Here is a 25,628-nt window from a genome sequence, read left to right as displayed (position 1 = left end):
TGCGAAGAGTTGACTCATTGGCAAAGACTCTGATGCTGGGAGGGATTGGGGGCAGGAGGAGAAGGGGACGACAGAGGATAAGATGGCTGGATGGCATCACTGACTTGATGGACGTGAGTCTGAGTGAACTCTGGGAGTTGGTGATGGACAGGGAGGCCTGGCATGCTGCGATTCATGGGGTTGCAAAGAGTCGGACACGACTGAGCAACTGAACTGAACTGAACTATGCTGCAGGTACTATTATTAACCCTGTTTTGTAGGTCAGAAAACCTAGACACAAAAAGTAAATGTAACCTGCTCACTACCTTACCTGGACCTTTCAGTAAGTACAGACGCACAATGTGGGTCACGGTGTTGGCAAAACTGTGTAAGTGCTACACACATGTCAGTTTCTGTTAGCAGCATTTGTGCATTGGAACTTCTGTAAAAAGCTGCAACCATCACTCTCACAAAGTGTTATGTTTCTTTTTGTTACTTGGATTAAATGATTTCTAATAGAATTCATTTAATGAGTTCTCTAATTAGGTATCAAAATTTTTTTTGACTTGAGAGTCAGGAAGAAGAGTAAAAGAAAGTGAAGAAGCTAGAGGCCAGGGCTTGTTGTTGGATAGTTTTCACAGTTTATGTTAGAATCCTGGTGAGCAGGAGAGGGGATCCTCTATTCTCCTCAGAAGCCTCTGCAGAGAGAGGCGTCTGCACTGTCTGTTGGTCTAGGGATTATGTTCTTGTTCTTTAGTTGCTGAGTCGTGTCCAGCTCTTTGCGAGCCTGTGGATTGTAGCTGGCGAGGCTCCTCTGTCCATGGGATTTCCCAGGCAACAATACTGGAGTGGGTTGCCATGCCCTCCTCCAGGGCACCTTCCTGACCCAGGGATCAAACTCGCATCTCCTGCATTGGCAGGCAGATTCTTTACCATCTGAGCCACCGGGGAAGCTGCTAGGGATTATGGGGAGTTGCCAAAAATGGAGAAGGCAGATTGCTGTTCCCAAGTAGAACAGAGTGAAATTAGCAGCCCATGGCGGCATAAACCATATCTGGGAATTAAGTCCCCAAACAAATAGTTTGTGTCTAGATTTGATCCCAATAGCAGTCTCTCTCTTTAAAAAAAATTCAGTGTCACATATGTGTCTGTCGGTGATAATTTGAGTCAGCCACTCTACATGGCAAGGAGCCGATTTCTAGAGGAAGAATTCCAGGCTTGCTGTGACGGCACTTCCACGCAACTCACAGGCAGAATGATCATACCCTCGATCATGATTCACACTTCTCTCTGTTACAGCCCTAAAAGTGAGCCCGTCTGCCCCTCCGCAAGATTCCACATGAGGATGATGTGAGGTGTCTGTGTTCGATCTGACTGTATGTAACTCAGGTCTGTTCTCTGTCCTTGAACAGGAGTCCACTGTGAAGAGGACGTGGATGAGTGCTCGTCCAGCCCTTGCCGCAATGGGGGCACTTGTAAGAACTCACCTGAGGGTTACACTTGCCACTGCCCATTTGATCCCCATTCTGGAGTCTTCTTTGGAGGCAGGGACTGCTCTGATATTCTCCTGGGCTGTGCTGATCATCCGTGTCTAAACAACGGAACGTGCGTCCCCCACGTCCACGACGGCCAGCACGGATTCTACTGCCTGTGCCCCCCTGGCTACACCGGGTCACGGTGTGGAACCGTCACCACGCTGTCCTTTTTGGGCAGTGGCTTCCTGTGGGCCTCAAGTGGCTCAGCTCTGGCCCAGGACTCAGGCTGTACTGTAGCCCTCAGGTTCCAGACCGTCCAGCCGGCGGCCCTGCTGCTCTTCCGGGGTGACCGGGACGCGTTTGTGATGCTGGAGGTGCTGGCTGGCTTTGTCCACTTGACCGTTCAAGTCAGCGATCGGCCGAAGGTGGTCCTGCTCATCCCCCACGACACCAGCGACGGAGGGTGGCATGCGGTGGAGGCGACGTTTGCAGAGGCTGTGACCCTGGCCCTGCGCGACGACTCTTGCATGGGGACATGCGTTGCTAGGGCTCCTTCTCCATTTGAAAGTGATGGGTCATCAGCGTGTGCTCTCCAGAACTCCTTTTTGGGGGGTTTGCCAGAAGGAAGAGCCCACAGTGGTGATGCTCTGCTTAACGTCTATAGGATACCATCCGCACCTTCGCTCGTAGGCTGCCTCCAAGACGTGCACCTGGACTCGAATGCCATCACCGCAGAGAACGTCTCATCTGACCAGTCTCTGAACGTCAAGGCAGGCTGCGCCCGAAAGGACTGGTGTGAGAGCCAGCCTTGTCGCAACAGAGGACGCTGCCTCAACCTGTGGCTCGGTCACTGGTGTGAGTGCTACAGGCCCTACCGCGGCCGCAGCTGTCATGGAGGTGAGGGGGCTGGGGGCTGGGTGGGCCGGGGGCTTAATGGCCAGGCTGCTGCTGGCGGTGATGACCCCAAAGGACGCTGTTGCTGGCTGCCCACCGACGGGAAACAGAAGAGGCTGGGGGGGTGCACTAGTTCCGTCTCAGTGAATGCGTCCCACGCCAGGGTTTCAGCCACGCAGAGAAGCGAAAACTAAGCCCACAGCTCCCATCCAAGCGGGTTTCCTTCTTGGTGTTTACAGAATGCTGCTACAATCTTATCGTTTGTGGTGTATCAGAAATTTATTGTATATTTTACTTGAAAGGGAAGCAGTCTTTTTGAAGAATAGGCCATGAAACTAGTCAATACCAAGTCCTAGCTCAATGGCTCGTGCGTATAGCTCAGTGGCTCGTGCGTAGTAGGAGTTTCTTTCCTAAGAAACAGTTACTTTCTTGCCCCCCTTTCTATGCAGTTCACACTTGCTCCAAAATCGTGCCTCAGTTTAGCACTTTTATAAACCACCAATTTTATTCAAAGGTGTATTTTTAAGAGTTGCATTGGAGAAAACAGGTATTCTACTTACGTGTCCAAGAAAGAAAATATTTTTAAAAAGTAACAACATGGAAACTGGGTAGATGCCATAAACTAATTGATGTAATTTCTCCAGCAGATGAGTTTGAAATGCACTTCAAAGGCCTTACTTCTGACATCGTTCCAAAGATCGCTGTTGATAGTGATCAATATATACCTGTTTCTTTTTATTATGATTCTTTTGCACTGAAAATGTCGGAAAGGTAATTGCAACAGACTGCTTTGAAGTAAGCTGTAATTCACCCCAAGATTTGAGAGTTATTTGAAAAGGGACGACATCTGGTAAATAGTCTTCTGTGCTTTATATGAAGTGAAATTGAAACCAGCCTTGGTCTATACCCTACTCCATGTATGAAGGGCTGAGAATTATTAGACACTATTCATGGGTCTCCCCCTGACCACAATATTCATTACAAATCACGGACCTGCTTGACAATGAGGTCTGGCATCTACTAGCTCTAAGTAATATTTTAAATGGAATGGCAAGTTGTTTTGAGATTTTTTTTAAAGGAGAAAGGGAGAAATTATACTGCAGCAATGTTCAGTTTTTGAAGAAAAATCTAATTGACCCAAGGCAATATTTTTCCTACATATACAAAATAACAAACAGATGCTGAGTCATTTTGACCAGCTTCCAAGTGCAGTGACCCACGAGGTTACTACTGACTGCAGTGATGCTAACTGTCCTGGTAAATAGATTCAAGAGATGCCAGTCTCGTGGGTTCTGGTTTGCTTTATTTTTTTCCAACTTGGAAAACTCACAGTCTTGAAACCCAGTTCCTGAGTTGGGTACCTGTCCCCTGTCTTCCTCCAAGTTCCTTCTCCCCTACCCTGCTGCCCCCACCCCTTCACTATTTGAAACTGGTTAATCCTCATGAAAAAGCTTCAGAAGATGTCTCCTTAGGGAGTAAATTCTGTAAAGTCTTCTCTTTCTGAAATTCTTGGTATAAGTTTAAGAAAAGTTATATTTCGGATATCACCTCTTAGTCATAAATCCAAAGCATCCTTGTGTGCTTTCTGCCGCTCAGTCGTGTCTCACTCTTTGTGACCCCATGGACTGTAGCCCGCAAGGCTCTTCTGTCCATGGGATTCTCCAGGCAAGAACACCAGAGTGGGTTGCCATGCCCTCCTCTAGGGGACCTTCCCGACCCAGGGATCAAACCCGCATCTCTTAAGTCTCCTACATTGGAAGGCAGATTCTTCACTACCAGTGCAACCTGGGAAGCCCCAAAATGCCCTGTATTTGCTGTCATCTTTGAGGAATGTCTGCTGGGGAGTTTATCCCATCACAGAAGATGCTTGCAAGCTATATGGGGCAACCTGGAACCTTTCTGTCATTGTGCACAGACGTTCAGGAGCGGGGAGATGTGCTAAAAAGTACAAGGGGAACTTCACCCAGGTCTTGATCCCAGCTCAGTGTTTCCCAAACATGGTACCCATTGCAAGGAACAGACAGACTGGAGGGAGAATTTAGCTGGCTGAATACACAGGGAAGACAGAGGGGCTTCCTGTATTGTAAAGCTGATCATTTAAAAATAATCAAGTATCTCACAATAAGAAGAGTTCAGAGAAAATTTTCTCAAAACTTGTCTGCAAGTGTCTACGCTTAGACACTTAGAAGCATAGACATGATTCCTTTGGCATCATTTTTTAATGCTCCTTATCAGTGTTATCTTGTCATCCTGGCTGTGTCCAGGAACGGGGAGCTTCCAAGATACTGTTCAGTATAACGTGTCACTGATCTCATTCCTTCTAGAGGATGTTTCATTAACAGAGGCAATTGACATATGTTTTATCTTCAGTTATACACCTAAACTTTGAGACTCTTACCCTCTTGGAATTAGAGCTTCTTAGGCATAGGATGTCCTTCACTCCATGACTGAGTTTCTTACAGCTGTGCGTGCCAAGTGTAGTGGCCCAGAACTCTGCTTATGCAGCACCAGGCGTGAGAACGCTTTCATCCTCCATCTTCCCAGAAATCCCCTAAAAGTTGTTTCTTGGTCCTGAAATAGTGTAGGATGACCTCCCCTTCCATTCATTGGCTGCATTGTAACTCTTGAAGCCAATGCCAATCTTGCTTACATGTGTTCTCCATGAGAACTCAAATATTTGGAGACAAGTCTTGTACTGTCGAGGCCATCATGCCTATCATGCTGAACACACCCAGGTTCTTCCAATGCTTTCCTCAGGGGCTTGTTTTCAGCCCCTCCGTCGGCTGCTTGCTTGCTTGGGAATAAATGTGCTTATCTGGCTCCTAGATGAGTCGGAGAATGCAGAGTGCCATGGGACTGTGACCTTCTCATTCTGGAGAACGTTCTTCTATTCTGCAGCCTAAGACCACATTGACCTTTGGGCAGCCGCATTCTGTGATAGGCTCACTTTGAGCTGTTCTCACCGATGGTGTTGCAGAGTTCTGCTTCTTCCACCCTAAACCAGTGAAGGGCGTTTAGACCCAAGTGGCTTTTATTTATTCTCAATACATTTCTTCTTGTTGCAGTCCATCAATCATTAAGACTTGAAGTTACTTTTCAGCCGTATTTGTCACCCCTCTCCAGGACACGTCAACAACACGTACGAGAATCATTCTTCCCGTGTCCCCAGACGAGTCACGTGTGGCGTCAGGTGCTTCTAAAATCATGTACTGAATCACGTGCTCTGACTATGTGCTTGTGACTTCTGAAGAGAACAGGACTGCTGAAGAGTCAAGCTTCTGAGAGAAAGCAACCGCTCTGTGTTCTGTGCTTTTAATCTGGATCCACAAAGTGATGCCATAGGCGTCCCAGGATGACCAGCGGGGACCACCCCTGAGCTGAGCGATTCTGTGCATTTTCCCAAACCTCGGGAACTTCAAGAGCCAGCTTTCCTTATTAAACATTTTATCTCACATGAAAGCGCTGCTGTGTGTTCAGAGATGTTAGCCTCTTCAAACGGACTGTTACATCTAACGGCGCGCTTTGAAAGCCACCTGTAGCTCGCTGGAGCGGGTGGTCTCCAAATGCAGATTCCAGCTGTAATGATCCTGTAAGAAATCGAGATGAAATTTTGAAAATGAAGCCTTTTATGCAGGAGGTCTTCAAACACGGTGGTTGCCGGAGCAAGTTTCACTGTAGTTCAGCTAAACTAAAATATGTCTCACCTTTGTTCAAGCTTTAATGGAACCATATGACATCATTTAAATGTGGTAGAATATGCCATTTTTCTGGTAGGATGGGGATGCGAAGACTTGAAGATGGCAATATCTTTAAGGTGATGCCCTTGTCTAGTGCATCAGTGATTTCCAGGTTGCCAAATTCAGCAGTCAATTTTCAGTCCTCACCTGCCTTGACTGCTCAGCAACCATTACCACAGTTGAATACCCCCTCTTCCTGAAAGGCTTCCCTGGTGGCTCAGCTAGTAAAGAATCCACCTGCAATGCAGGAGACCCCCAGTTCAACTCCTGTTATAGGGAGATTGGCTGGAGAAGGGATAGGCTACCCACTCCAGTATTCTTGGGCTTCCCTGGTGGCTCAGCTGAGAAAGAATCCACCTGCAATGTGGGAGACCTGGGTTCAATCCCTGGGTTAGAAAGATCCCCTGGAGATTGGAAAGGCTACCCACTCTAGTATTCTGGCCTGGAGAATTCCTGGACTGTATAGTCCATGGGGTCGCAAAGAGTCAGACATGACTGAGTGGCTTTCACTTTCGCTTTACTTTTCTTTTACTTTCCTCCTGAAAACCCTTCCTTCCCTAGGCTTGGGGGTATCACTCTCTGGGTTTTCTTTCTATCTTATTAATTTATCCAGAGAAGGCAATGGCACCCCACTCCAGTACTCTTGCCTGGAAAATCCCATGGATGGAGGACCCTGGGAGGCTGCAGTCCATGGGGTCACTAAGAGTCGGACATGACTGAGCGATTTCACTTTAACTTTTCACTTTCATGCATTGGAGAAGGAAATGGCAACCCACTCCAGTGTTCTTGCCTGGAGAATCCCAGGGACGGGGGAGCCTGGTGGGCTGCCATCTATGGGGTCGCACGGAGTTGGACACGACTGAAGTGACTTAGCAGCAGTAGCAGCAGTATTCATTTATCGGCTCCTTTACGTCCACATGTCTGATGCTTAAGGGCTCAGTTCTTGGACCTCTTCTCTCTCTAGATTCATGTTCTTGGTGATCACATCTAGTCTCATGGCTTTAAAAGCCATGTGTACACTGGAAAATCCAAAATTACTATGGCTCGCGCCAAATGTCTTCCCTGAACCTCTGTATCTAACTGCTGACTAGACACTTCCACCTGGATATCTAATAGGACATCTTAAATTTAATATGGAATCCCATTCCTTCCAACCCAAACCCATTCCTCCTGTTTTCTCCTCCATCTCTGCAAATGGAGATTCAATGCTTCTAGTTACTTAGACCAAACACCTTGGAGATGAACTTGCCCCAGAAGATCCTGTTGGTCCTACCAAAACATTTCCAGAATCTGATCACTTCTCCCCATCTCCACCATGACCACTGATCTAAGCCAGTGTCATTTCTTTCCTGTATTTCTGCAATAATATCTCTCCTTTCTTTGGGGTTTTGCTCAAATAGTACCTTCTCAGAGCTCTTCCCTGACGATTCCATTTAAAATGCTGGCTCCACTCCCACCCCCAGCTCTCTCTAATCCCGTTGTCTGCTTGACTTATTTTATACCGAAGAACCTGTCACCACCTGACATACCGCATCACCTCTACCCAGCTGGAACATAAGCTTTAGGAGTACGAAAACTTTTGTTTCTACTGTATCATCGATGCTTCTGAAGGTCCGCGTCCATTCATTTTCATGCTCCTCAAGGGTTTTCTTGTGGTGAGGCACATCCATAGTGTCACCACGTCCGTGCATTAGAAACCTCTCTGTCCACAGGAAATGTTGGGTGAGTTCAAAACTCAGCTTTTGGATTGAGTCCAACTTCTGTGAGCTCCACACCTTTCTTTACCCACCAAGGATGACAGGAGGAAGAGTCCTCCTCTTCCTTTGTTCAACTGCCTCATCTCCTATTATTGTCAGGGCTATCTTCCCAAGCGAGGATTTGCCAATCTAATTCTTGATTTCCGTCCTTTGCAAGGAATAATTAGGTTTAATGCCACTTGCTTGAGGATGCTCCCCATATAGCAAAGACAATGATTGCTCAAATAGCCTGCTTACATGTCCTGGAGGAAGAGCTCTTTCCCCCCAGACTTCTCAGAGCCAAGCTGGAGCAGGGTACTGTCTGGTCTCCCTTCTTTTAGTCCCACCTCTTCAGGGCAGTGAGGAGGAGGCGTGGAGATTCATCAGTGCAGAAATCTTCTCTTCCTCCTTGTGATCAGTGGACCTCAACTATAAACTATACACTGAAATCTAATTTTCAGAATAAAGTAAACCCACAAGTTCAGAAAGTCAGGTTAAATTGTCATTCTATTGAATAAATCTGTCATGAACTTTAAAAAATATGGCTGTATTTGTGTGTGTGTGTGTGTGTGTGTGTGTGTGTGTATATTCATTATGGGTGTCCCTGGTGGCTCAGTGGCAAAGAATCCACCAGACAATGCAGGAAATATGGGTTCGATCCCTGTGTCATGAAGATCCCCTGGAGAAAGAAAAGATAACCCACTCCAGTATTCTTGCCTGCCTGAGAAATCCCATGGACAGAGGAACCTGGCGGGCTACAGTCCATGGTGTTGCAAAGGAGTTGAACACGACTGAGTGAAGAGACAACAACATATATGCATTGCAATATGTGTGTGTGTGTGTGTGTGTGTGTGTATGTGTGTGTGTGTGTGTGTGTATAATCTTTTGCTGCTTTTTTACTTGTGAATCTTAAGATGTTTCTTCTTGGTTTTTCCTCCTCTGTCTTGATATTAAAGAGTATGTGGCAGGCAGATTTGGCCAAGATGACTCTCCTGGATATGCTGTTTTTCATCTCAACAAGGATTACGAAGAGGACCTCACACTCTCCATGTTTGTTCGAACACGCCGTCCGGCCGGCTTGCTCCTAGCTCTAGGAAACGGCACTTACCAGTACCTCCGTGTCTGGCTAGAGCATGGCAGGCTAGCGATGCTGACTCCAGGTTCTCCCAAATTACTAGTAACATTTGTTCTCAGCGACGGAAATGTCCGCTTGGTATCTTTGAAAATCAAGCCAAATAAAATTGAACTGTATCAGTCGTCACAAAATCTAGGATTTCTTCCTGCTCCTACGTGGAAACTCCAAAGAGGAGATGTCCTCTACGTTGGTGGACTGCCTGACAGGCGAGAGACTGAGGTTAGTGGTGGATTCTTCAAAGGCTGTATCCAAGATATGAGGCTAAACAACGAGAACCTGGAATTCTTCCCAAATCCAACGAGCAGCGCAGCCCACAGTGCCGTTCTTGTCAATGTGACCGAAGGCTGCCCCGGAGACAACCTGTGTGAGGTAGGATTACTCACACGGACCCTGTCCGCGCTGTGTCCCCTCCCTCCTGAACCCCTTCCCACCCCACCCCTCCCGCCCCTCCAGGCTGTCCCAGAGCACCAGCTTTGGGTTCCCTGCGTCATGCATCCAGCTGTCACTGTTTTACATATGGTGATATGTATGCTTCAGTGCTATTCTCTCAAATCATCCCACCCTCTCCTTAATGTCTCTTAAGATTGTTTTTGACGTGGGCCATTTTTAAAGTCTTTATTGAATTTGTTACAATATTGCTTCTGTTTTATACTCTGGTTTCTTGGCCTCAAGGCATGTGGAATCTTGATCCCCTGACCAGGGATTGAACCCACACCACATGTTTTAGAAGGTGAAGTCTTGACCACTGGACCACCACGGACCAGGAAGTCCCCAGATGACATGTTAATAGAGTGATGGACATAAGTGCAGATGGAGCTCTCAGAGATTCCTTTGTCAGTGCTTCTGTTTTGATTACTTTGTGAGCAACCTTGTGAGGACTCAGATGATAACAGTATGTTTCTGATTCAGAGGTGGGGCTCCTGGAGGGCAGAGGTGTCGCTCTATGGGGACCCAGAGGATCTAAGTACCAGCTTCACCGTTTGGCTTTTGATAGGATCTTGGAAGGGCTTCCCAGGTGGCTCCCTGGTAAAGAACCCACTTGCCAATGCAGGAGACATAAGAGACCCAGGTTCAATCCCTGGGATGGGAAGATACCCTGGAGGAGGGCATGGCAACCCACTCCAGCATTCTTGCCTGGAGAACCCCATAGACAGAGGAGCGTGGTGGGCTCCAGTTCATGGGGTGGCAAAGCGTCAGACACAACTGAAGCAGGCACAAAAGCACACACAGGATCTTGGACAATGAAAGGGACCTCAGTTTCCTCACCAGGAGAAACGAGAGGTAAAGTCTCTAACTCAAAAGATCATTAGTGTCATTGAAAGTGTTTGGTAATTTGTAAATTATAGAGACTATTATTACACCTTTGAAAATCTCCCTTGTGCTACAGGAGATCAATATTATATATTTTTATTTATTTCCCTTTTCCTTTTGATGGTAGCAGTAAGTTTTATTCTACTTACCAGCCAACAGATATAAAAATGTTCGATACGTAAATAAGTAGGAAGTTAACATGAACAGATTCGGGGTCTCGCTTGGCTCCTTTCCGCATTTACCTGCCAGAGCTCCTTACGCCTGTGATTTACTGTCTACTCAGCCCAACCCCTGTCACCATGGAGGCATCTGCTACCCGCTGTGGGACGACTTCTCCTGCTCCTGCCCTGTGAACACAGCCGGGAAGGCCTGCCAGGAGCTGCGCTGGTGTGAACTCGGCCCGTGTCCTCCCGGCGCCCAGTGCCTGCGGCTGCCTCGAGGCTTCGAATGTAGGTGCAGTTTAACTTCTCACCATCCAGTCCAGTTGGGCGTTTCAGTTGGTCGATGAGTCAGCCCAGAAGAAGAGCACAGATACACCCAGCTCAGCAGAGAAGCTTGTGGTTGCTTCCCCCAGCATGAGGGGTGGTGTAACCAGCCTAACACGAGTGTAGTCAACCAGGGTAACCTCATGACATATCCCGCCCCTGGGTTTCGGGGGGGTGGGGAGATGGTGGCCATAGCAACTCCAGACCTACATCCTGGATCGTGTAAGGCTGATTTCTAGAGAAAGATAAGGCTGATATTTGGCTTTTCTTTCCTCCTTGCTGATTATGCAGAGCAAAAGCACCAGAGTGAGCCTGTTGCCATCGGTTAGCTATGAGGCCTCCAGTGGCTCTCCTGCCTCCATAATCCAAGGCTTCCTCTGTAAAACAAGGATAAAACGTCTGCTGGAAGAGCAGATAAATCTGTGTGTGTGTGTGTGATCGTTGTACGACCTTGTGTGTAGACAGCCGAACACGTTAAGCACTCAGTTCCTGTGTGCAGTGAGTATTTCCCTCAGTCGGAGCAGTTCTCCTGCCCAAATGCAGCACCACTCAGCAGTTTCCCAAGTGTCAGCAAGCTGAATGCTCTCCTCACAATTCTGACATGTCTACGTGCTGGCGACACAGTGATCATGGTCTGCCTTTTCTTTTACTTGAGACAATGCGCAGTTCAGTCTGTAGCCACCCTTCACGTTTGGACTCAACTCTCGTCTCTTTGCCTCGTTCAGTGATTTTGCTTCTGAAATTTTTCTCTCGCCCGCCAGCAGCATCATCAGTTCTCCCACCAGCATATAAACATACTGTCAAATCCTCGTCACAAACTATTTCCCCTGATTCCCTTGGGGGATGATCCCTGCCCCCCGCCATCCCCACCAGCTGCCTCCCATGTTCCCCCCTTTCCTGGTGGGAGAACCCCTCCGGGAGCTGGCCTCCACGTGCTCCTCACGTCTTACTGTCCAGTGTTCTTGCCTTCACCCCATCAGTCAGGCTCCCCCCACCACCACCTCTACCCTGAACCCTCCCAGCCCACAGCTCCACAGGCTGCCTCTTCTCTTCATCCCCTTTCCTACCCAAACGCCCCCTTCTGCAGCTTCATTTTTCTTCGTGGCTCTTATCATCCTTGGGTGTTTCGTTTTATAGGTATTTGTTCACTTGCTCGTCATCTTTTCCTCAGTGGAATATATGCTTCGAAAGAGAAGGAGGCATTCTCTCTGGTTTCTACTTTACTCCTAGCGTTTAGAATACTGCCAAACACATGGGAGGCTGTCAGCAAATACTTGTTTAATGAATATCTGTTTTCTTCAATTTAACTCAATAGTTTCACTTAACTGCTCTAGACTTAAAGCACATTGCCTGCATACAAGTTTAAAAATATATAAAATACCTTGTAAAACAATGAACTAAAATAGTAGTCTGGAGCTAGAGGGTAGATGGCCCTCAGGCCTGTTAACAACAACTGAGCCTCAAAGTGACTGAGGACAAGTTTATATTTACTTTTGATGTTTATGTATTTTAAGATGATATATCAACTTCTCAGGTGACGTGTGAAATGTATTGCATTGTGTATATACTTGGGGAGCTTTTCTTGGAGAATACACATACCCTCATGTTTCAGATTTAAGAAATAATGTGCTACACGTGGGGCTTTCCAGGGGGCGCTAGTGGGAAAGAACCCATGTGCCAATGAGACATAAGAGGCCCAGGTTCAGTCCCTGGGGTGGAAAGATCCCCGGAGGAGGGCATGGCAACCCACGCCAGTATTCTTGCCTCGAGAACCCCATAGACAGAGGAGCCTGGTGGGCTACAGTCCATGGGGTTGCACAGAGTGGGACACGACTGAAGCGACTTAGCACACACGCACATGAACGCATGCTACACACATGAATAAAGCATGATGAATTTGCATAAAGAATGAGGTCAGGCCTCAGATATGACGCAGAATTTTAATGCCACCTTTTGCCTTGCTCGACACTCTGAATTGCTTGCTTAAAATAGTTTACTACTTATTCATTTCATTATTACTCTTTTGATGGAAGTACTAAAGTTGTTTGTCCCAGTTATGTTCTACAAAAGGGTTTAAATCATTCTGAATGCCTTCATAGGGAAACAAGAAAAGGTTTCTAAAAACAGTGGCGGTGTGAGAACCACACCCCGGGTGAGTGTTGTTGCCTCTGTCTTCACGTGAAGGACTTGGATGCCTCAGAAAGGCATGGAGGGCTCTTCATTGCTAGGTGTTGCCTCTGCAGAGAGAGGAGAAAGTTTGCCTCTGATCTTTCACAGAGTCTCAAACATTTTTGACATATGATCTATCTTAATAAAGGAGGGGGGGAGGGAAATCAGTAGAAGGGGTGAACTTTTCCTATCCAACAGATATCACCCCTAGATCACTTTCTCTCTGTTGTATGTGATCTCGTGACCATATGGTATGTTTTTTGAGTGAGATGTGCTGAGAAGATAGTGCTGCTAGAGTAACTACCCAAATTCGCCTTTAGTACCTAATTGTTTCTATCTGTGCGTCCTATCAAAAGAGAGACTTAAAAATTACAACCCACCTTAGATAGAGACGTGTTTATTATGATAAAGTTCCCTGAAGGAAGGGCAGAGTATAAATAGTACCTGCACGGCGGTTCTAACTCAGACAACAAGGAGTGACATCTGCACGGTCAGCATGTCCGTGAGACAAGTTACGCAGCATGACACGCCACCCTTCCTTCAGGAGCTGGAGGAATAATGAGGTTTGTCATGTTAACCTGTATGTTAACATGTTACATGTTAAAGCATGTAATGAGACACTTCTTGCTCTTTTCCTCCCTAATCGCAACCTGGCTGGGAAAAAAAAAAAAGATCCACCACAGTCAAAAGCAATAAAATCAAGAGCAATGTTAATCCCGTCAAATAATCCACTTGAATTTACTCATGCTGAGGTTTCTAATCATTATCTCACTTTTCGGAATTAAGGACTGAGTTACTTTCATATATTATTCATTTAATAATATTTACTGAGCACATACTGTATGCCAGGCAGTGTTCCAGGCACAAGGCTTAGTGAGAACCTAGACAGAGAATGTCTAAGATCTCGTAAAAGTTCACGTTCTAGTGAGGAAAGACCAGGAACAAGTAGGAAACTTTTTACTTATTTTATTATTATTATGTATTATATATAAAATATGAGTATTTTATATATTATTATATAAAATGTATATTTTATATATTATATAAAAAATCTGCCCATAATGCAGGAGACCCAAGTTTGATCCCTGGGTTGGGAAGACTCCCTGGAGTAGGGCATGGCAACCCACTCCAGTATTCTGGCCTGGAGAATTCCATGGACAAAGGAGCCTGGTGGGCTACAGTCCAGAGGGTCGCACAGAATCAGACGTGACTGAGCAACTAACACTTTCACTACTATTACATTATTATATTTTTTATTTTGTTTATTTTTAATTGGATTGTTAAAGAAAATTTAACAATTTCAAGTAGTTAGAAGATGCTATGGAGAAAATCAAGCAGAATAATTGAAAGGAGAGTGGATTTGGGACGGAAACACTTGGACAGGCTGGGAAACCCTCTTAGAGGAGGTGACATTTGAGCACACATTATGTTGAGAAAGAGGTGGATGTGGGACCAGCAGGGGCCAATATCCTGTCTAAGTAACAGCAAGGGTAAAAGACACGCTTTGTGAACAAGCGCGTTGTCTTCAAGAAACAGCAGGAAGCTTTTGTGGCTGTAGCACGTGAACGAGGAAGAATGGCCGGAAATGGCACTGGAGAGTCGGTCAGGGGCTGGGCCACAGAAAATTCTGTCCGCCGTGTGTGGGACTTGGGGCATCTTTCTAGACGTGATGGTAAGCAGTGGGGTCTCAGGCTCAGGAATGGTTGGTACGTTGCTCTGCAGAGCAGTAGAAACCAGAACACTGAGGAATAGCTGGAAGAGTCTGTATATGAAGTGTTCGAGGTTGGGTGTGGTGCTGCACATGTGAGCAAAAGACAGTGCTGTGAGGTTCATTTCTACTGAAAGCTGGAAGACAATGAGCATAGAGAGTTGCCTGTTGGATCGGGTCACACTGATGCTTCCGTGACCTTGACAAGAGTGGTTTCAGTGACGTGATGGGAACCAAAGTCTCAGTGGAAGATGTTAAAAAGCAAAATGGGAGATGAGAAAGTGGAGACAAGGTGAATATAAAACTATTCGGAAAAAGCTTTGCCAGAGAAGGAACTAGAGAAATAAAAATGCAAGAGGGTAGGTGGAAGTCAGGGTAGGACTCAGGTTTTCATGTGCAATTGCAGCCTATTTGTGCACTGCTGGGAAATGAAGGAAGGGGAGGGAAAATGATGATGCAGTACAGGGGGAGGTTCCATGAAGAAGGTGGAGATGAAGGGGACCCGAGGCATGGCTGTGAGAGCTGAACTTGGGTGTGTGCAGGAAAACCTACAGCTTCCCACCCGACTAGGGAAAGCCCAGCGGTCCCCCTCCTGTGTGATTCCCCTTGACTTTGACACTAGGACCCCACTGACAACATTTCTGACACCTGATGTGTGCAGGTTCCCCCTGACCAGGCAATTCTGCAGCACCAGCTGGGTGTCCTCAAGTTATCACAGTTCAGTGCAACTCTGACTCTGTCTATCCGGACATAGTGTGAGGTCTCACAGGCCGAGGGCTTGGTCCTGCTAGAAGACCCCCACCCCGTTTCCGATGCCAACCGCAAGTCCAGGTTGTCACTCGTGCTTCTGAGCAATCAGCTGTAAATCTGAGATTCCCGCTATCCCCACCTCGGTTCAGTTAATTTGCGAGAGCAGCTCACAGAACTCTGGGAAACACTTACTGGCTTACCAGCTTATTGAAAGATCTGCAAAGGCCCCAGATGGACATCTGGATGAGGAGATACACAGGGCGAGGCCTGGGAGGGTCCTCAGTGTAGGAGCTTCTGTCCCGAGGAGATGGGGTGCGTGGCCGTCCCAGTGTACCTGTGTTGAACAGCTTGGAACCTCTCTGAATGCCATACTTTCGGGGTTTTGTGGAGGCTTCTGTATGTAGGCATGAATAATTATTAACCCCATTTTCCAACCTCGTCCTTCTCTAGAGGATGGGCTGGGGCTGAGAGTTTCAAGCTTCTAGTCATGGCTCAGTCTTCCTGATGACCAGCCTGCAGCCAGGCTCCATTCAGGAACCCAGGCAGAGTTGTCTCATTACAACACACATGCTCCCAGTGCCATGCTCTCATCATTTAGGAATTCACCAGGATTTTTGGAGCCTCGGGTCAGGAGCCAGGGGCAGAGAACAGTAGATGTATTTTCTGTTATTATGCAGATGAGAAGAAGGGCGATGCATCCATTATAACATCCATATACGTCCAATGCATCCATACAAGCTCCAGTACTTGGGCCACCTGATAGGAAGAGCCGACTCCTAGGAAAAGCCCCTGATGCTGGGAAAGATTGAGGGCAGGAGGAGAACGGGATGACAGAGGACGAGATGGTTGGATGGCATCACTGACTCAATGGACATGAGTTTGAGCAAGCTCTGGGAGATGGTGAAGGACAGGGAAGCCTGGTGTGCTGCAGTTCATGGGGTCACAAAGAGTTGGACTTAACTGAGCAACTCAACAACAGTCTATTATAACAGAATAGAAAGCAGAGTGGATCCAAATTTGCCAGGTTTATAGGTTAGGTGGAAAGCTGAAGCAGTTCTTCTTTCTCTTGTTTTCTCAAGAATGTATTAAAGGAGATCATAAACTAACTTAAGAGATAAAACACTTCAATAGAAAAACCCAATAAGATTGCTCCAAAGTGCTATGGTCATATGTGATCGTGTATACATGCCATGCAGTGGAGCAGATGGTATGGTTGTATGATTTTGCCCATTTCACAGAATACTACTCTTAGTTAGGCACAGATTGGTAAATGGACACTTAATTGGAGTTTGCAGATAGTAAATTAGTCATTTAGACTGCTACTTTTAAGTGTCTCATGGTCAGCTTCCCAGGTGGTACTAGTGGTAAAGAATCTGCCTGCCAGTACAGGAGACACAAGAGATGTGGGTGAGATCTCTGGGTCAGGAAGATCCCCTGGAGAAGTAAAGGGCAGCCCCTCCAGTATCCTTGCCTGGAAAATTCAAGGGACAGAGGAGCCCAGGGGGCTACAGCCCATAGGGTTGCAAAGAGTCGGACATGACTGAGCACACAGTCAGCTAACTCAGAAGCCAGTCTTCACTGTTAATTTACTGTGTAACCGTAGCTAGACTTGAGACTGCTTTGTGCTTAGTTTCTTGATGTATAAAATGGGTAATCAATGCTTTATTGGTGGGAACCAAAGTAAAATAATATTGGAATGTATTAGCGTTTCAATGGAAAAGAAATATATGATTTGGGTTTTGGTGTTAGACCATCCAGGTTTGACACTGTCTTCATTAACTATTAGCCATTTGACCACGAAAAAATTACTTAACTTCTATGAATCTCAATTTCTTATTCTATAAAATAGAAATGATATTCGACTGAAGTCGCTCAGTGTGTCCAACTCTTTGTGACCCTATGGACTATAGCCTACTGGGTTCCTCCGTCCATGGGATTTTCCAGGCAAGAATACTGGAGTGGGTTGTCATTTCCTTCTCCAGGGGAACTTCCCGACCCAGGGATCAAATTCGTGTCTACTTATGTCTCCTGCATTGGAGGCAGATGCTTTACCATCTGAGCCACAAGGGAAGTCCCTTTCAATGGAAAAGAAATATATGATTCGGGTTTTGGTGTCAGACCATCCAGGTTTGACACTGTCTTCATTAACTGTTAGCCATTTGACCACTAAAAAATTACTTAACTTCTATGAATCTCAATTTCTTATTCTATAAAATAGAAATGATATTAATAATAAACCTGTATTTAAGAACTTTGTATTAAAACTAATATAAAGACAACTAACAGAGTGCCTATCCCATATCAATCAATACATGATGGTAATAATGTCTTGATCATTCATGTTAATAAAGGTAATTAAGCAAAAGAGTTTGAGCAAGCTTCAGGAGTTGGTGATAGACAGGGAAGCCTGGCATGCTGCAGTCCATGGGGTCACAAAGAGTCGGACACAGCTGAGCAACTGAACTGAAGCAAGTGTTACAGGTTTAGTCAAGTTGCTGACTGACACTGCCTTCTCTCTTTAGGTATCGCAAATGCTGTTTTTAATGGACAAAGCCGTGAGATAATATTCAGGAGCAATGGGAACATCACCAGAGAGCTCACCAACGTCACCTTCGGTTTCAGAACGAGGGATGCCCAGGCGATCATACTGCACGCAGAGAAGGAGCCTGAATTCCTTCGTATTCACATTCAGGATTCCCGATTGTTATTTCAACTGCGAAGCGGCAACAGCTTTTACACGCTGAGTCTGACGAGTCTGCAGCCCGTGAGCGACGGCGTGTGGTACCAGGTGACCATCTCCATGACAGACCCGGGGGCCCAGGCCTCCAGGTGGCAGATGGAGGTGGACGGACAAACGCCTCCTGTGACCAGCGCAGTCGCTGCTGGGAGCCTCAGCTTCCTGAAGGATGACACAGACGTCTATGTGGGTGACCGAGCTAGCGACAGCACGCGGGCCCTGCGAGGGTGTCTAAGCACGATAGCAATCAGCGGCCTCTATCTCTCTTACTTTGAAAACCTCCGTGGCTTGATGAACAGACCTCAGGAGGAGCGGTTTCTCAAAGTCTCCGGGCCTCCGGTGGAGACGGGCTGCCTGCAGCTCGACGCCTGCCGCTCCTGGCCCTGCCTGCACGGAGGACGCTGTGAGGACACCTACAGCTCCCACCGCTGCACCTGTCCCGCGGGGCGGTCGGGGCCGCACTGCGAGCTCCACGTCGATGAATGCCTTTCAAGCCCCTGTATCCACGGCAACTGCTCCGCCCCCGGCGGGGCAGCCTATCACTGCAGGTGTGAGCCTGGCTTCACCGGTGTGAACTGCGAGTCGGAGGTGGACCACTGCCAGCATCACCAGTGTGCAAACGGGGCTACCTGCGTGAGTGACGCCGACGGCTACTCTTGCCGCTGTCCCGGAAATTTCACGGGAAGGTTCTGCAGGTGAGCATTAAGCGTTAATCGCGTCCAACTCTGCGACCCCGTGAACTGTCGCCCGCTGGGCTCCTCCGTCCATGGGATTTCCCGCGCAAGAATACTGGAGCGGGTTAGTCATTCCCTTCTCCAGGGGGTCTTCCCGACCCAGAGATCGAACCTGCGTCTCCTCATTGCAGGCAGATTCTTTATCTTCTGAGCGGCCCGTGAGCATTACACCCACATAAAGCGTGTCTGGAGGTGTGCTCACGTGCACAGGTACACTCCGTACGCTGTGCTGAGCAGGGGGCTCGTGGTCACGGCCATGGCAGTTCAGTCCCATGCAGACAGGATCGCATCTGCCAGCACTTTCTACAGGATTTGGACCACATACTTCAAACAAAATGTCTTCTCAGTCACCTCAGTCAGAGTATGTCTCGGGAACTATGGGCCCCGGAGTCCGAGCCTTAAGGCCGCAGGAAATAAATACAGTGACAACCAATACAAGAGCTGAATTCTGGTTTTGCAGGAGGAAGCATGACTCCTACCCCTGAAAGAATGCCCTGGGTCACTTCAGGCAGGTCAACTTTACAAAATTCTGAAAAGGCTATGTTAAAGTTTAGTTTTCAAAATGGGAATTCATGACTCTCAGAATGAGCATGTTTTGATGACTTTGTCATGAATTAATGAGGGAACCAGTAAGATAAAAATCAAAATGTCAAAGGACAATACAATTATATACATAAATATGTACATGTAATATATATGTATATAGGCTTTGGCTCAGTGGTAAAGAATTCGCCTGCCAATGCAGGAGACATGAGAGATGTGGGTTTCATCCCTGGGTTGGGAAGACCCCCTGGAAAAGGGCATGGCAACCCACTCCAGTATTCTTGCCTGGAGAATCCCATAGACAGAGGAGCCTGGAGGGCTACAGTCCACGGGGTCATGAAGAGTCAGACACAACTGAAGTGACTAAGCACGCACGTAGGAACATGAGACTATTATTTCCAGCAAGTAATAGTTTCCAGGATGTTGACAAGAATGCCCGGAGTGGGCTGGCAGCCTGGAGACATTACAGTAGTTCAGAGGTGGTGCCTTCACTGGATAAATCTCCTGGTAGACACACACGTAGTCACAGCTACAAGGAGATGTATTTTTGTCTCCATAATATTGTTGTTCAGAGCCTATGAAGGCAAGACACAAGGTTGACTGCTGAGTACTGACATTCCAATAAAACATGACTTTTCATAAGTTAACCTACTCATTTGTCAACAGGTAAACTGAATGCTTAACAGCAAGAGACATTCAGGATCAAAATTAATAGTACTGCTGTGGTGACTTTGGAAAAGTAAAAGACACATATATGCCTAGGAACCAGTGCTCCAGTGTTTTTTTCTGCCTAATTCATCAAAGCCAAGTTTTCAAAGAGTAAAGTTTTGATTCAAAAGTACTTTTTAACGAGATTCAAAAATTGTTTATTAAACGTTAAGATGTATACAAAGCTTCCTATTTGCATTGCTAATTGACCTCTTCCAAAGCTGGTTGACATTTTTGGCTCTTTTGAAAAATCCTTATGATATTTTCTTTTTAAAGGCAAATTGATTAGCTCTTGTGGGAAGAGACATACTTACTACATACACTGCTTTCTCCGTATTAGCTGCAGTCTGCTGAGCAGAACAAAATAAAACTCATTTTATCTTTCTTGAATATTAACTATTTATCTGATCGAATGCACAACACGCACAGTGTAGTTAAGGACCTAGGCACTTTAAAGTCTTTTTAACCAGCCCCGTCACAGCCCTGGATTTTATCTGGTAGTAAAGTTCTGCTTAGCATCTAACAATTTGTACTGGCTTTTATAGGCATTCCTTAATATATAAAGTTGTGTTATTAAACAAAAGAGCCACACTCTGAATTCACATGTACTTTCCACTGAGTGCTGTATACAAACCTCCTGGACAGCATTTGGCTTGCCTTCTGCTAAGTCATGAATTACTGGATGAGGGCAGCAAGTGTTGGCGGGGCAACCGGAGTTCGGCTGTGAGAGGCAGCGGAGAAATCACACGAATGCTTGGGTACTACAGTCCTGGCCTTTCTTTCCTGACGATTATAGAGATGCAATTTTCCTATGGCCTGATGTGATTTATTAGCCAAGCAGCAGCAAATCTAGCCATAGCGAGTTTCTTTCCAACACTAAATTTATTGCCAACCCCCCGGCACAGATCTTATCTCATGAATGAGCACTGGGTAGAAATGGAAGATGAATAGCCACGCTCCTTACAGCGCCCTCCAGCAGGACCTGTGGACCGAAGAGTGATCAGTGTACAAAACAGCACAGTTAAGCGTCTGTAGCTCAGTCGGCCTGAGCACCTCATTAGTTTGGCAAGGACAAGATACGCGGACTTTTCTAAAAAAGTGTTCTTGAACGGAATGAACAAGATGAACCGCAGTGACTGTTGCTTTTTTCTCCCTAGATACCTCCGATTACCCTCCACCGTCTGTGGGAATGAGAAGGCCAACCTCACTTGCTACAACGGGGGCAACTGCACGGCGTTCCAGGGAGAAATGAAATGTGCCTGCAGGCCAGGTTTTACGGGGGAACGGTGAGTCGCAGCAGAGCTTTACGGGAGGCCCTTCCGGGCCGGACAACAGTGAGACGATGCAAAGTGTGTTTCTTGTCCGCTTTCTCGTCTCAGTTCCCAGAGGAAAATCTGTGCTTTAGTATAGGTCTGGCCAGAGTCAAAATAAAAAAGAAAAATTACCCTTGAGGTCAAAGTCAAGGACACTTTATGAGCCAAGACTTTAACTAGGGAAATATGTCTCTGAAAAATGTGAAATGTGATATTTTTCTTTCTTAGAAATACTTCTGGATTCATGTTTCTCTCCCACTAACTCTAACACATGATGCAAATGTGGGTGTTGTTGAGGTCAAAAAAAATATACCTTAAAGACTGCCCCGTGGACTTACCTAGAACACAAAAAGTATACGCACCTTATCCAGATGACTCCACTGTTCCCAGAGAAACCCTCTGTCTCCTCTGCACCTAATGCTGGGATTGTTGACGTGGAATTGATTACTGCTTTCAATCTACGACTTGCTGAAAATGCAGGCATGTTTGTATATGCATGTGACTTGCTGAGGTGAGTTCAAGGGCAAAGATGTGCAGGTGTGTGTGCTAGGCCACTTCACTCACGTCTGACTCTGTGCAACCCCACAGACTGTAGCCTGCCAGGCTCCTCCTGTCCATGGGATTCTCCAGGCAAGAATACTGGAGTGGACGGCGATTTCCTACTCAAGGATATGTCCCTGACACGGGGATCCAACCTGCGTTTCTTACGTCTCCTGCCTTGGTGGGCGGGATCTTTACCCACTAGTGCCCCCTGAAAAGTGCACACCCGGTAGCTTTCGTCAGATTCCCGAGGGGTCAGTGTCCCCAGAATGGTGCCAAACCGAGACTCTACAAGACGCACTGTAACAGCAGAGAGCAAACTCTTGGCCATTTGTCTAGCGCTCTGCCAGGCACCCTACAAATACTGTCTCTAATTGTCTTTATATCCCCTTCTGCATTTGTGTAAACTGAAGCTGAGAGGTTAAGGGAGAGGTCAGCTGTCGATTCAGATTGTCCTGCAGCCAGGTCAGGCCACCTTCAGAGCCTCTGCCCATCTCCAGGGTGTTTCTGGCATAAACATGTGACCAAATCTTTACCTGCAACAACTAAAAGAAAAGGGAAAGAGTCCTCCTCCATCTCTTACACCGTCCAGGGCTAGATAAACTGTTCTCGGATCAGGCTTCCTCCGTTGAACAAAGTAGATCAATCCAACACCTTGGACAAAACGGTTTTGACCGAATTAACTTTCCCCAGAAGAGCAGTTAGTGAAATAATGGGTGCGTTTTTGCCCCGTGACAACTGCAGTTTGGATTAACTGGAATTTCTCTTTTTCAGCTAGTGCTTCGGGCACCACACAGACACAGCTCTTTGGCCATGTTGGCAAACAGCAGGCAGGGTGGCCACACCTGCATTTCTCCCTCCAGCGTTCAGTGACAAGGCTGGTCCTTGCTTTCTTGGTCTGCTCTCAGTGGCTGGCTCTAAGCGGCACGGGCAGTTGGAGAATCTGTGTGTATGGAGGGGTGTGACCTCAAGCCACATTCTGCTTTTCATGGCACCGGTTTTTTCCACGCATGCACCATAATAATATTATGAACCCAGAGACCATTCGGTTGGCCTCCGATTCCATCTCCAAAATACTACAAAGATTTTCTTGTCCAGAACTTTGAACAATGCTTGAACTGTGTATTTAAGTGCTGGTTCCTTTCTGCCTCGATGGCACAGTTTAGTGCTCACTGTTATTATTCTGTTGATTAACTGATGTTTAATGACGACAGCACAGACCTCATCCAAAGCCTTGGATTATTTTTCTCTGCTGCCTGCACGTTGTGCCTGTTGATAGTAAATGTCTCCCTTTCCTCCAACATTGTTTGTTTTTTTTTAAAAAAAGAGTATCTGACATTTAACCTCCAAATTGTTGATTTCAAATATGGTAAGAAAAGCAAGCTCAACGTTCTCCTTCTTCTCCCAGGAATCGTTTCACCGAGATAAACTTCTCCACTGAAAATGAATTTCTAAAATAGTCCCCAGGTGTTCCATGGATTCCATGCTTTCAAAGTCCTTCTCTGTCTTTAGTTATTTCACTAGATGGCAATGGATTTATTTTTTTTAATTCCCTGCCCATTAATCACTTCTAACGAAAGCTCCAATAATGTTTATAATGATCGTTGTGTGTATACTGTGTGCTGTTCAGTTCGAAAGAGAAGTAGATAAGCAACGGAGAAAGAATAACTAGGGGAAAAGCGGAAAGCACTGGGCAGCCTCCCAAGGACCAGGAGGTGAGGCTCCCACGAAGCCCAGAGACGTTGGAAAGCTGTCACCTAACAGACCGCCTCCTCTGCCGTGGGGTTTGACCTCCAGCTCTGTGCCGTCACCCCGGCAGGCTGTGCGTGGTGGATGCTCTGAATGCTCCGGCCCACCCAGGGCAGGGAGGACTTGGCAGGCTCCCTCCGGCCGTCGAGCTCTGCTCTGCTCCAACCAGAGAGGCCTCCTCGAGCCCGGGAGCCTGAGCCAAAGCAAGGAAACAGAATGTCCCAGCTATGCTTGGTATCCAGCGGGATAAGGAGCTGTTTTTCTGGGACGAAATCTTTTTTCCTGTATGCCTTGGGGAGGCCCTGCCCCACCCACCGCCTCCTCTCTTCATTTCTTGAGCCTGGGGATTAGTGGATGACCCAGGCGCACATGCTTACCTCTTCAGAGGTGGGGAATGAAAAACTGCTTGGCGTGAACTTCACCTCTATGAGCTGCTCTGCAGAGACTCTTGAAGCTATGATTTTGTATGAATTTCCCAAAGTCAGAGAGGTGCCTCAGTTACCGCTCTATCCCCAGGCCCAGTAGAGGTTTTAGCATGTGGCATGTGCTCAATATCTACTCAGTAAGGGACTGGGGAGTTAATCAGTGAATGCACAGAAAAGCAATTTCGGTGGATGGAAATCAGGTGAAAAGTGACAGTGCTCCAGGGAAGAGGAAAGTTTCAGTTACCTTAGAATTGGCATCACTTGTTTTTGGAAAATTTTGGCTTTTGAAAATCGTTCTACCTGGACTTGGAAAGATTACAACCTAGCTATGAAACCAATTTATTAGCAAGTGCAATCTTCTGATTATCTACTTTGGCTTTTTGTTAAAAATGGAATCTCCAGGACTTCCCTGGTGGTCCAGTCACTAGGACTCCGTACTCCCAATGCAGGGCGCCTGGGGTTGGATCCCTGGTCAGGGAACTAGATCCCATGTGCTGCAGCTAGGAGTTCACCGGCGGCAACTGAAGATCCCATAGCTGCAACTAAGGATCCCGCTAGCCACAGCAAAGAAGCCACGTGCCACAGCTGGGATCTGGTGCAGCCAAATGAATGAGTGGTAAAGAGCCTGCCTGCAATGCAGGAGATGCAAGAGACGCAGGTTCGATCCCTGGGTGGGAAAGGTCCCTTGGAGGAGGAGGGCATGGCAACCTACTCCAGTATTCTTGCCTGGAGAGTCCCATGGAGAGAGGAGCCTGGTGGGCTATGGTCCACAGGGTCGCAAAAAGTTGGACATGACTGTTTAGCACTCATGCATTTTATATATATATAGTGTGTGTGTGTGTGTGTGTGTGTGTGTGTGTGTGTATATATTGTGTGTGTAAAATGGAATTCCCAAGGAAAATAATCCCAAAGCCCCCAGAATACACCGAATACCTTCTGCTTCTCACGGGCTTCCCCCGCGCCTGGCACATTGACGCTTTAGAACCCTCACAGCCCCAGGGAGGTCTGCTCTGTAGACGCTGAGCTGAAAAAACACAGCTCCCTCTCTTGGTTCCCATGTACCCCAATAAACCGAACTTTTTACAAGGTGGCAGCCACACTAACTCTTGAGAGGGAAACTGAAATTGACTCATGCATGGCTCCGTTTTGCTTTAGTTTCTAAAGATCTGCACCAGTTTTCTCATTCTAATTAACAGTGTGTGTGTGTGTGTGTGCGCACACATTATTTTCATTAAAACCAAAATCCGTGAAAGGCATTTGGAGGGCTGCCTCCCAGCTGTCGGGCTCGCAGGAAGGGCGTGGGGATTGGCCGGTCCCACTGCGCTGGTCTGGGTGGGTGAGGCTGAAGCTCTCCCTCCCTGTTTGTGTCACGGCCCGTGTACTGAGCCGGGGCCCGGTCTCTGCTGTTTCTGTCTTGAAGGTGTGACAAGGACATCGACGAGTGCGCGTCCGACCCCTGCCTGCACGGCGGCCGGTGTCACGACCTGCTGAACGGGTTCC

The 25,628-nt window shown here is 47.0% G+C and overlaps 1 protein-coding gene across 1 annotated transcript in view; it reads left to right on the top strand.

The window, feature by feature from the left end:
* CRB1 (crumbs family member 1, photoreceptor morphogenesis associated) overlaps window positions 1–25,628 on the top strand; it is a 193,616-nt gene that overhangs the window by 132,656 nt on the left and 35,332 nt on the right. The window contains exons 7-12 of the mRNA XM_010831101.1: window positions 1,392–2,351; window positions 8,778–9,325; window positions 10,551–10,716; window positions 17,902–18,811; window positions 21,259–21,387; window positions 25,549–25,627. Coding sequence (XP_010829403.1) covers window positions 1,392–2,351; window positions 8,778–9,325; window positions 10,551–10,716; window positions 17,902–18,811; window positions 21,259–21,387; window positions 25,549–25,627 — 2,792 coding nt within the window. The remainder of the gene's footprint in view (window positions 1–1,391; window positions 2,352–8,777; window positions 9,326–10,550; window positions 10,717–17,901; window positions 18,812–21,258; window positions 21,388–25,548; window position 25,628) is intronic.

This window comes from Bison bison, unplaced genomic scaffold (assembly GCF_000754665.1).
Source record: "Bison bison bison isolate TAMUID 2011002044 unplaced genomic scaffold, Bison_UMD1.0 scf7180017864524, whole genome shotgun sequence".
In the NCBI taxonomy this organism is placed as follows: domain Eukaryota; kingdom Metazoa; phylum Chordata; class Mammalia; order Artiodactyla; family Bovidae; genus Bison; species Bison bison.
The sequence above is the reverse complement of the archived record's forward strand: the minus strand, read 5'-3'. Positions and strand labels throughout refer to the sequence as shown.